Raw genomic sequence first — 12,316 nt, forward strand, 5'->3', positions numbered from 1 at the left:
ACATCCTTTCTATACTCTGGTGATCAAAATTGGAGACGGTAATCCAGCTAAGGCCTAACCAGTGCCAAGTAGAGCAGTACTGTCAGCTCTCATGACTTGCATGCTATGCCTGTGTTAATGCAACCTAAACTTGCATTTGCTTTTTTTGCAACTGCATCACATTGCTGACTCCTGTTGATGCTGTAAGCCACCAAAACTCTCAGCTCCTTTTCAGCATGCTGCTGCCAACCCAGTTATCCCCCATTCTGCATTTGTGCATTTGGTTTTTCTTCGCTAACTGTAGCACCTTACATTTATCTTTGTAGTGTTTTGTTGTCTATAGCCCAGTTCTCCAATTTCTCAAGATCCCTAGCTTCCAAAACATTGGCAAAACCCCCACCTCCCAGCTTTGTGTCATCTGCAAATTTGATCAGTATGCTCTCTATTTCTGCACCCGAGTCATTCAGAAAGATGTTAAACAACAGTGGACTGAGAACAGACCCCTGTGGAACCCCACTTGAGACCTCCCGCTAATCCCACATCATTCCAGTCATAGTTACTCTTTGTTTGCAGTTGTTTAACCACTTATGTATCCACCTAATGGTAGTTCCACCAAGCCTGCATTTCTCCAGTTTACTTATCAGAATGTCAGGGGGCACTGTGTCAAAAGCCTTGCTGAAATCCAGGTATATTATGCCCACCTCATTTCCCCATCCACCAAACCAGTTACCCTGTCAAAGAAGGAAATTAAGCTGGCTTGGCATGATTTGCTCCTGGAAAATCCATGGTAGCTGCTAGTGATCACTCCTTCATCCTCCATGTAGTCACAAATTGAATGTTTTTATACATTGCTCTAATAGCTTCCCAGGTATTGAAGTCAGGCTGAGTGGTCTATAGTTCCCTGGCTCCTCCTTTCCCCCTGTATTAAAAGATGAGCACTATGTTAGACCTTCTCCAGTCTACTGGGACCTCTCCTGTCATCCATGAGTTTGCAGATATTGCCAGTGGCTCTGAGATTTCTTCAGCTAATAATCTCCAGTATCTTAGGTGGATAGCATCAGGCCCTGCTAATTTCAATTCATTCATTCAAACAGCTCTCAATTAGCGGTCTGAAGCCCCCCAGGGGGCAGCGAGCAGATTTCAGGAAGTCCGCCAAGCAAGGCCGGTATTAGACTCACTGAAGGCCAGAGCAGAAAGCTAAAGCCCCGCCACCTGGGACTGAAGCTGAAGCCTGAGTAATTTAGCTTTGTGGGGCTCCCTGGGCAAGTGCCCTGCTAGTTATGTGCTAATGCCAACCCTGGCTTTTGTATGCAGAAAAACTGATGTTGTGGCACAGGTGGGCCATGAGGTGGGCCATGGAGTTTTGATAGCATGTTGGGAGGGCCTCAGGAAAAAAAAAGTTGAGAATCTCTGGTCAGAAGATCTAACATGTTATTTACTTATTCCAGTCTGCATCCCTGCCCCTTTACTGTCTATGATAAACGTAAGCTGAGATCATGACTAAGATTACGTTTTACAGAGAAGTCTAGGGAGTTCAGTTTTTTGGCGATAAAGGGCAAGCTGACATCTGAGCCAGGTGTAAACACTCCTGGTGGGCCATTACTTGCTAAATGGCCATTCTTTGACAGGAAAGGGGGCAGGGCCAAAAAGAAATTTTAACAAAGAAACGGCATGGAGTTCCCTTCCACACCAAGTGCTTGTCACCTTGCTTCCCTGTTGGAAAGGCTTCTCAAAAGAGGGACAGGACTATCAAAAGAAGGGGCAGGCACCCCTATACCTCCCTCCCTTTCTGTCCACTGCATGAGAAGGAACAAAGGAAGCAATCATTATTCAAAAGAAAGGGCCCTGACCTAAGAAATTTGGCCAGCAAAACTGTTGAGAGCATGTGGTGAGAAAAACTTTGTTTTGAATTTAACATAGTTTGTCAGGCATTAGTTGTGTTTTGTCTTTATTTTTCTTGTAACCATTTCTGACTTTTATGCCTCATTGTGTGTATTCACTTAAAATCCATCTCTTTGCCATTAATACATTTTTTTATTGTTTTGTCTAATCCAGTGTTTGAATGGAAGCATTTGGGAAACTGTTTGGGATAACAAGAGGCGTGTGCATGAGTTCTATTAATAAAATGATGGATTTTATATACGTTTGTATTGTCCAGTAGAGGGCTAGGCAGTACAGGACATACATTTCTGGGGGGAAATATAGGACTGGGAGTGTGTTGGGGTCACCCTGCAATATAGCCACAGCTGGTGAGAGCTGACTATAACCCAAGTGTGGCTGGCAGGCTACAGTTGCACGCAGGCACTCAGGCTATGGCTTGCATGCTGGAAGGTTACTTGTGAGCAGCCCCAGTGGGAACATCTTTTGCCAAGGCATTGTAAGGCGCTCAAGGTTTCAGGGCAGGGGTGACTCAGCTACTGATTAGTGTGGATTATACCCTGGGTATGACACAGGCCTCCATTGTGCAAGGTGCTGTACAGACACAGAACAAAAAGATGGTCCCAGACCCAGTTTGTTGCAGTCCAAGATGTATAAGACAAGAGATGACAGAAAGATATTGCATCTATTACTCATTTATTAACCCTGCATAGACCTTTTATACATTTCTTTTATATAAAGTATGTGCTAGGATCTGGCTACTCAGATCTTCTCAGCAGTTACTTAAAGATTCCTATTGAAACAAAGCCATCTTTCCTGAAAGATATTTAATAATTAAAGGGTGTTGGTGGGGGTGGGGGAAGGGCAGGGAAGAATCTAACTCCTGCAATATCTTCCCTCCTGCACAATGTCAGCTTGAAGGCTGAACTCTGGGCAGACATTCTTTTTGTTTTCCTTTTTTAACTTCATCACTTTAAACTTTATTTGCTTGCTGAAGACAATGGCTTTATCTTCCAGCCAGATCCTTATGTTCCTCAACCAGGTGTGCTCTCCTGCAGCACTTTCATATTGTGGAGACTCAGCTCCTGAGAAATAATGAGCCAGGAAAAAGGAGTCTGTACTTGACATAATGATAAATGAGGTGAATCTTCTTTTTCCCCCAAGAAACCAGGATTGGTGCATATTACAAAGAAGGGGGGAAAAAAGACGTTTCCATTTTAATATGAAATATAAAACAGCCATTGTACAAAAGTAGATTTTTTCTGAAGCAAAGAAGGAGTAAAGATAAAGGCTGCAAGCGAATGAATGAGGAGAGGAAACTAAGATAATGCAGTCGATAATCAGTTCAAGGTACAGCATTATCCGCAGGGCCATCAGGCCAGCCCTAGAGGAGAGCTTTTTAGAAGTTTCCCTATATGCATTTCAGTCTGCTCATTAGCATACCTTGCCTTTGAAACTCATCAGAGTGGCTCTGACTGGCTGCAGTGACACCTGGTGGAGAAATGGGGAGGCCCAAGTTAATTGGTTCTTCATCTGCAAAACATAAGCTGGAAGCGCTGCTGGTTCCAGCTGTGTTTGGGTGCCCTCCAGGCTGCTCCCTGCGTAATGTGGCTATTCCCAACTGCACAATATTAATTTACATACAGTCATTTAAAATTAATGCTGGAAACTTACTGGCCCGTTCAAAGAAGCGGACACTGTCTTTTTGCCCTGTGTTTGCATACTGCCTAGCAAAATGGTGTCCTGGCCAATGAGTGGGGTCCTCAGCACTACAACAATGCAAATAATAAATATTAAAGTAAATGAGAATCTCATAGTTGCACCCTTTAGGCATCTGAACCTTCTTTCTTACTGCCCTCTAAAATAGGATCAATTATTATTTGTCTTCCAGTAGTGTTAAAAAGCCCTAATTGGGATCAGGGCCCTATTGTAATAGGTTCTTTGTCTACAAATAGTAAGAGACAGTCCCTGCTCTGAAAACTCACAGCCATCTTATAACAACATGTAAAGAATTGCATTTTTAATACAATGGGCCCCAATGATATTAAACTTAATTCTTGGTCCAGGATATTGTCATGTGTCACAAGGTGGGGCGGGGGAGGAGGCAAATGAATAACAGGTCCTGAGAAGCTGACTGTCTATAGGCACTGAGGGTGTGATTCACAAAGATAGTTAGACATCTAAACCCATTGACTTCAATGGGAGATGAGCACCTAAGAATCCCACCCTGAGGGTACAAAATAGTGCAATGAAATGCAAAACAACCACAGAATAGTGGGATCACCCAAATTATATTGGGGCACTGGAAATTTTCAATGCTGTGAATGGATGGATTCACAATATCCTGGACAAAGTCTTCTCAACGGCATCATGGCATGAAGTGGCTTCCAATTCTAGCAGTTTAGGGATCTATGAGACTTAGCACTGTTGGCTGATCCAGATTTCTGATTCACTCCAGCCCTCTCAGGTGAAGCAATGAAGGAAAGGTAGCCAGAATATTGTGAACAACATGTTCCTGTGTGTGTGTTTGCATGTGTGTCTGTGCATGCACACACGTGCACATATGTGTGTGCAGGAGTGCCACTTCCGTCTATTGGGTAGCCTCAGGCCAGCTCATTTATGTGTTACAGGCCACAAGGCTAACAAAGAATACTTCTTTCAGAGTGGCAGCCGTGTTAGTCTGTATCACCAAAAAGAACGAGGCATACTTGTGGCGACTTAGAGACTAAAAAATTTATTTGGGCATAAAACCCACTTCATCAGATACATGCAGTGGAAAACACAGTAGGAAAATATATATATACAGAGACCATGAAAAAATGGGGGCTGCCGTACTTGACTACTTGTACTTTTATAGGATCAGGAAGATCTATATGTGATGCCCACTGCTGTCATGACATACCAAACGGCTCCAGTGTCCAGCTGAGTAGCTACCCCAGAGAACGGATATTTTACAACGCTATCTTTCCTTTAATAATATTTTCTCCTCTTTCCTTCCATGCTCCTATAGACAGGACGGATTACTATGAATACGATGATGAGCATGTCCCTCCAGAAGAGAACACCCCCGCCACAGACAGAGAATACTTCACATATCCCGATTGGTTCTACGAATACTTTGGCTACAATGGTATTAAAATAGGTGTTAGCAACGCAACATTTTTAAAGTATGTTGGAAGGTGTCAGGGGTAGAAAACCCCACCCACCATTCCAGTTCTAAATGTGGCAAATCTTATTGTCTCACTCCCCATCTTACCTTATCCACCAGCATCCTCTCAACATGTCTGCATCAAAGGAATTAGTTAGGAGGGTTTGCCTGCAATGTTGTCCTTTGTATTCCTCTTGTAAGGAGCCCATGTTTTATCTCTTGGTTTTGCAGAACGGATTCTGATCATGCAGAACATTTCTGATTGCTATTACAAAAAGCCCCAGCTTATTTGTCTATAGACACTGTGAAATGTAATTGCTGCTTTCATAGAATGTATGTTCTGTAACCAAATGTAGAGCAGATTTTTTTTCTTAGTCACACATTATTTTCTATTTTATCAAACTTCAGTAAAGCGAGAAAGTGCCTTGAGCCAGCTGCTTGGCACCACTTCAGTAGCAGAAAGGTGGGAATTCTCCTTGCATAGGAGAAAAGTAGATGGGGTAGAGCTGGGTTTGCCAACTTTGAGCCATGAGCTGCTGGCTTCCCCTCCCACCACCTGGGTTTGTGGCTTCAGCAAACTTCACTCTAGTGATCCTCTGCTGGTGGATAGGCCCTGGGGACTTATAGCCAACCAGGTGTAGTTTAAAGCTGCACTGAGGCCTGCACCAGAAACCTAAAGAGCTCCCAGATATCCCCAGGGTCTGAAGCAGAAAGAGAGCAACCCCTCCTTCGCCCCTCTACCCCCAGGTGCACTGCACAGAGGTCTGGCACTCCTTTATCTCTAACCCTTTATTTTCTACAGTGCACAATAATTTAGGTGAGAATAAGTGTATGCAGGGCCTTGTTCAATGGGGTCCTTCTGAGTAAATAGTAAATAATGATTACGGCTATGTTTTAGTCATGGGTATTTTTAGTAAAAGTCATGGACAGGTCACGGGCAGTAAACAAAAATTCACGGCCCGTGACCTGTCTGTTACTTGTACTATATACTCCTGAATAAAACTTGATGGTGGGGGCGGCTCAGGAGGGCAGCCCTGGGGGCACCACAGGCGCTGGGAATGGCGTGACCTGGGGAGGTGCCACGGGTGCTCAGGGATGAAGTCGCAGCTGGTGTGGGCGTGGGTATTAGAGGGTTTGTGGCCCAGGGTGTTGCAAATGCTGGGAGAGGTGTGGCCTGGGGGAGGTTCGTAGCCAGGGGGGCATCATGGGTGCTGGTGGGGTGGGGGGAGCGGCTCCTGGAAGCAGCGACCTCAGCTCCTAGCTCCATACTCAACGTGCTGCCTCTGCTTTGCCCCAAGCCCCGGTTCTGCAACTTCCATTGGCTAGGAACCATGGCCAATGGGAGCTGCAGGGGCGGTGCCTGCAGGCAGCTCCAGCATGTGGAGCTAGGAGCTGAGGGAGGGGAGTTCCTGTCGTCCTTCTGGGAACCTCCACCCGAGGTAAGCACCACCCCGCACCCCAATTCCCAGCCCTGAGTCCCCCCACACCCAAATTCCTGCTGCTGGGAGGTGGGGGGACCCAAGACCAACCACTGCAGAAGTCACGGACGTCACAGAATCTGTGACCTCTGTGACAAACATGGAGCCTTAATAATGATATATGACATCTGCAGGGGAATCTAACAACTACATTGCTCCTAGTGCCCAAACACTTCCACGCTTTAGTGAAGTCCTTCATATCTGGAGCCAAACTCATTAGCTTGGGGTCATCTCTGGTTCCTAATGCATCTGGTCCTGCAGGCCTTGAGCATTGGCCTGCTAAACCCAGGGTTGTGAGTTCAATTCTTGAGGGGGTCACTTAGGGATCTGGGGTAAAATCAGTACTTGGTCCTGCTAGTGAAGGCAGGGGACTGGACTTGACGATCTTTCAGGGTCCCTTCCAGTTCTATGAGATAGGTACATCTCCATATATATTAGGTAAAACCCCCATTTATTACAAAGGAAGTTTTGCCTGAGTAAGCGGTGCAGAACTTTGTTCAGTGCTGACTGGCTCATTGTTGTTAGGCATGCTTCTGTGCTTAGGAAGACAGCATCAGATTGCTCTGGAAGGGGGAACCTGTCAACTTTAGTTCAGGGTCACATTTTGGGGGTGATCTGACCTGGGGTTCCACCTGAAACCATATTAATCTCAGATGAACATGATCCAGAAACTATCTATTATCTAAATACATGAGATTGTTGAGACTCTTCGGGCAACATCAAGCTAAGGGCCTAGCAAAAAGACGATACTGTAGGGTGTAAATAATCTACCATGCTCTCCTGGTAGATCCATGCTCGTCCAAGCCTTGCAAGAACAGTGGTGAGTGCAAAAGAAATAGAAATCGCTACACCTGCCTCTGCCCTATGCCGTATGCCGGGACTAGGTGTGAGAAAGGTAGGTGCTGATTTCATAATTTCATTACTATTAAAGGGAGGAAAAACTCTAGCCAAAAAGCTCTAGAAAAATACATTGCCTTTGATTCACTTCTTAGAAAGCATCTGTTTGTGAAATAATCCAAAGGAACTGGTAAATGTGTGTCAGGTTTTGACTAGAGCTGGTTGACAATTTGTTGTTGAAATGTTCTAGGGGAATGTGTCGATTCCATCAAAACTTTCAAGTGGAAAGCAGGCAGGTAGGCAGGCAGGCTGCCTGGCTTCTTGCTAGCTCACCCACCCTCATGACTTCTTGGCAGGGCTTCTTGGCTTCCCACCTGGCAAGTTGCTGGGGATCCCAGGTTTCTAGGCTCCCCGGGGGGGGGGAGAGGGGGGGTTGGTAGCCGGCCAGCTCCTCAGGCTCCCATGCAGGCAGCTGGTAAGCCACAAAATTCCATTTCAGTTCTTCTGAAATGGATTTTTTGTACCTTTTTCTTCCCATGAAAAATTTCAAGATTTATTTTGTTGTTGTTCCGATTCCAAATGGAAAAAGAAATCCTAGTTTTGAAATTTGTCACAGGAAGGAAAATTCCATTTCTGCGCAACTCTAGTTTTGAGGTTAGATGCTTAACAGGCAGTAGCACCCAAAGCCAAAGCTAAAAATGGCACAAGAGATTCAAGTGAAAGTATGTCTAGCCTGGTTTCTCGGGGACTCAGCACCGGTTCAGTGAATACATGTATAAAATGCGAGCAATTAATCTTATCTTGCTTTTCTATTTTATCTGGCTCCACCACAGTGAAAAACATGTGTGAAAGGAATAGCTGTCGTAAAGGAGACTGCCTTATAATGCTAACTCCGCCTTATTCTCAGTGCACTTGTAGACATCCCTACAAGCCACCATACTGCAACAAAGGTGAGAACAACATCAGAAAAAAATCCTACATGTTTGTGTGTTCAGTAAGTGAGCATATCCTGCACCACCTGCTCACCCCAGAGAGGTGGTGTCTCCAGACAGAGTGAATCTGGCAAGTTAGTGCTCAGGAAAGCCTATGTTTCCCATTGAATAGTATGTATTACGCATCTGCTCTGTGATGGACCCACCAAGGATGAGTCTGCTGTATCTCCTAGCTAGGGGAGTAAGTCCCTTAGGGGAGTCAGTTACCGCCAGCCAGCTTCTAGCAGAATAATAGTGGTGTTTTATGCTTTAAATGTTGACAGCATCTTCAGCTTGCAAACCAAACCCATGTAAAAATGGAGGCGTCTGTCTACAGCAGAGGATCAGATCAAAATTCTCCTGCCAGTGTGCTGAACCCTTCAGAGGGAGGTTCTGTGAAATAGGTATGTTGAGATTTGCCTATTTTTCCCAAGGGTGGGAAGAAGGTAATTATTAGGCTGCATTTGTCCAAAGCAAGGTCCAAGCCTGCAATCAGATTCAGTAGCGCAGCTCTGAGACCAGGAGCCCAAACACATATCCAGGGTAATCCCAGGCTCAGGAAGGTTTCAGAGGACTTCCTTAACCTATCGTAGGTTCTCTGTCCCCCCAAGTGACTAGCAATGGGACGTTCAAGTTTTAGCAACATTAACTCCCCACATTGCTGGGCAGGCATAACCAGTTATTATAAGGTTTCCCAGGGCTTTTATCTCCCCCCTGTGAACTTTCCTGTACAATCTCCCTTCCTCTTCAAAAAAAAATCTTTCTCAATTTCATCTCTCTGGGACCCCCTTCAGGATGTACCCACATGTTTTTGGGGTTCACCCAGGCCAGAAAGGCATTTGGTCACTGTCTGCCTTGTAACCTTTGAGTGGTTTATGGCTGTGAAGCTTTGGCTCAGAACTCTGACCCCAACAGCCAGAAAGCCAACCACAAGACACATAGGGTTACAAGGCCAATGGTGACCAAACCCCTTACTGGCCTGGGTGAGCCCCAAATGTCACAAAAGGGTTCCCCGCTCTGATGTTCTCGAAACTGTGCTCCAGCCATTACCCACTTTTAGAAGAGTGTGACTGAATGAGGGTGCAGGGGCACACATTTGTAAGGACAGGAGCGCAGGAATCGTAATTTCTCTCTATATGTATATTAAAGGCTTCAGACCAGCTCCATGCACATGGACGACCTTCTCATGAGCACTCCTCAATGCTATAATTCCTTCATTAACCTTTAACCCTTTCCTCTTGCTGGTGTGTCCATCCTTCTAGCATGATACCAACTCTGTGATCAGGTCTGGCCATCATGCTGGCACCCTCTGCTGTCCATAGTTCAAGTGGCAGGTTGCTACTGGAACGGATTCTGACTAGTTGCTGACTTTGTAATGATGGAAGCTCTCCAACTCTACTTTGCTGAGCTGTTTAGAGCATGAGATCTCAACTTGGGAGTGGCAAATAGGTTTCAGGGGTTTGCAGTCACTTTCACTTTCCTGAAACTTTTCTCCATTGTAACTAGGTGTCACAGTATTGATATGGTTGAGAATGTGGGTGGCTTAAGATTCAGTTATTCCCACCTCCCTTGTCCAAGACTAAATTTGGTCTGGTGGCTCACAGCACCCAGGGGGAATCATACATCAAGATCTTGCAACAGGAATGAAATTAACCCATGTTGTCTTTGGTGGATGACACATCCGCTGTACAGGAAATGAGCAACAGGACAGACCTTTTCATATCAGCATTGTCTTCTTGTAGGACCAGAGGACTGTTATGAACAGGATGGCCATGACTACAGAGGAAAAGTGAGTCAAACAAGGTCTGGGGAGACATGCCTTCATTGGAATTCTAACCTGCTCTTGGACGAGAGTTATAATGCATTTATGGAGGATGCTGAGTATTATGGCATCGGTGAACATAACTTCTGCAGGTAATCTATTGAAGCTACATGTGTAGAGGTCACCTCTCACAAAAAATGTGCAGAACTTCCAATAATTTCAGTGTGAGCATCTCATAAGGAAGGACAGGGAAATCTCCAGGGGATGTAAAGCTGCCATTGCCTGCTCTACGCAACCTGCCTTTGACATAATGAGAGTGACAAGGTGGGTGAGGTAAAATCTTTTATTAGACCAACTTCATATGGTGACACACAGACTTTTCTTCAGCGTCTGACATAGTGGACATTCTGGGGCACCCCTCTAAAGAGTTCTGATGCTCCTGTCCTGGAAGAGACCACTCTAATTTGCACTGACCTTGCCCCTAGCTACTCCCAGGGTCAGGAGGGTGGAAAAGTTGCAGACAGTCACCTATGCCACCCATCCCCTCAGGTGTGTTCCTTGTTAAAAATAAAAATAGCTTCTAGGGAAGCTTGGATCCTTACTTGGAGCATTTAGCTGATCTGTTATGCACCCTTAGTCCAATGTTTAACCCGTTCTCACTCTGATTGGTGGATGTTGGAATCTGTTCCCTTCAGGAATCCAGACGGTGATGTAAAACCTTGGTGCTTCATCAAAACAGATAACAAGGTGAAATGGGACTCCTGTGACGCTTCGCCCTGCTCAGCAACAGGTAGAGCGGAGAATAACACTGAACCTGCTCAGTGAGACTCAGAGGTGTTAAGGGCTTTCTCTTTGCCCTTCCCCAGGTTCTCGTCACGCAAACAGAAGACCAGAAGTCCGAAGTGCAGACAATGCAATGATTATTGGGGAAATCAAGCAAACATATAAATAGCTCTGTATGCCACAGAGCCTTTCCCGTGTCCCCCTCCCCTTTATTAGCGGGCATAATTATATCTGAAGTGCACACCCTTGATCCTTCCTTATAATTTGTCATGTTCTGTTTTGGAGGGTCTTAGGGCTTCAGAACCACCTCTTTTGTATCCCATGAGGGGGAGTAAAGAGTGAGGTTGTGCTTCGGTCAGGGTCAGGCATTTCTTTTTGTCTTTTAGTGTTTCTTATACCTCCCCCCACCCACCCCCCTCGCCTCTCCTGACTGGTTGCTTGACCTTATCTCAGGCGAACAATTGAATCAGAACAGTCCTTCAAGTGTGCGCTCATATATTAAATTCCCACTCTACCCAACACTTTAATTCTATTTCTTAGCTCTTTTTTAGCCCATCTGCTTGTGGGCATGTAACACACAGTGTTTTTGTTCTTTGTTCACACACATTTACTAAGAATATAAAAATATCAAAAGTCAAATGGGCAAACAAGACCCAAAATTCTGTCTCAGGCAAAACTTGCTCCTAAGCTTCCAAGAAGCTCTGACAGGCAATCACCACTGCTGAACAGTGCTGTAGATGATCCTCCAAGTGGCTTCTACAGTACGTCTGGCAGGATTTCCAATGTTGCTCCCAGACCCAGGTCTCCCCTGTAGTGCGTCATAACGCTTCCAGTCCTATAACTGTGCCAGACATTCCCAACATGTATTGCCTTGTCCATGCCTGAGATTTATGATCATTATGGCAAGTTCAGTCTATGCCTGTAGCAAGTTCAGTCTTATGTCTCCCCTGCAGAAAAGACTCCAGTGACTACAGTTGCCCCAGCTGTTCTTCCTATAGTGGGTAAGACATTCAATGTGTGTGGACAGCCAGAGGCTGAGAGAATGCTCAAAAGGATTTATGGTGGGGCCAAGACCATGTCTGGCAAACATCCCTGGATGGCATCTCTACAGAGCAAGCGTTCATTGGGGCCCCCTATGCCAAAAGGACACTTCTGTGGAGGAGCTCTGATTAAACCATGCTGGGTTCTCACTGCTGGACACTGCATTCAGTAAGTGCATTACCTGCATCCTGTTAAGCATGAAAAAAATCACATAATAGGTATTTGGCTGAAATATATCTACTGGAAACCATTGCTAACAAAATGCCAGACTGAATTTTTTTGTTGGAAAATGTCAATGTCAGCAACATTTTCTGATTAAGCAGCAAAGAGTCCTGGGGCACCTTATAGACTAACAAACGTATTGGAGCATGAGCTTTCGTGGGTGAATAACCACTTCATCTGATTAGTGTTTTTTAATGGGAAAATTCCAGACAAAGCA

General features: G+C 45.2%; 1 protein-coding gene across 1 annotated transcript in view; it reads left to right on the top strand.

Moving 5' to 3' along the window:
* HABP2 (hyaluronan binding protein 2) overlaps positions 1-12,316 on the top strand; it is a 35,887-nt gene that overhangs the window by 18,022 nt on the left and 5,549 nt on the right. The window contains exons 3-9 of the mRNA XM_030570069.1: positions 4,868-4,987; positions 7,271-7,378; positions 8,154-8,270; positions 8,576-8,695; positions 10,034-10,205; positions 10,749-10,843; positions 11,790-12,045. Coding sequence (XP_030425929.1) covers positions 4,868-4,987; positions 7,271-7,378; positions 8,154-8,270; positions 8,576-8,695; positions 10,034-10,205; positions 10,749-10,843; positions 11,790-12,045 — 988 coding nt within the window. The remainder of the gene's footprint in view (positions 1-4,867; positions 4,988-7,270; positions 7,379-8,153; positions 8,271-8,575; positions 8,696-10,033; positions 10,206-10,748; positions 10,844-11,789; positions 12,046-12,316) is intronic.

Source organism: Gopherus evgoodei, chromosome 7 (assembly GCF_007399415.2).
Source record: "Gopherus evgoodei ecotype Sinaloan lineage chromosome 7, rGopEvg1_v1.p, whole genome shotgun sequence".
NCBI classification, from domain to species: domain Eukaryota; kingdom Metazoa; phylum Chordata; order Testudines; family Testudinidae; genus Gopherus; species Gopherus evgoodei.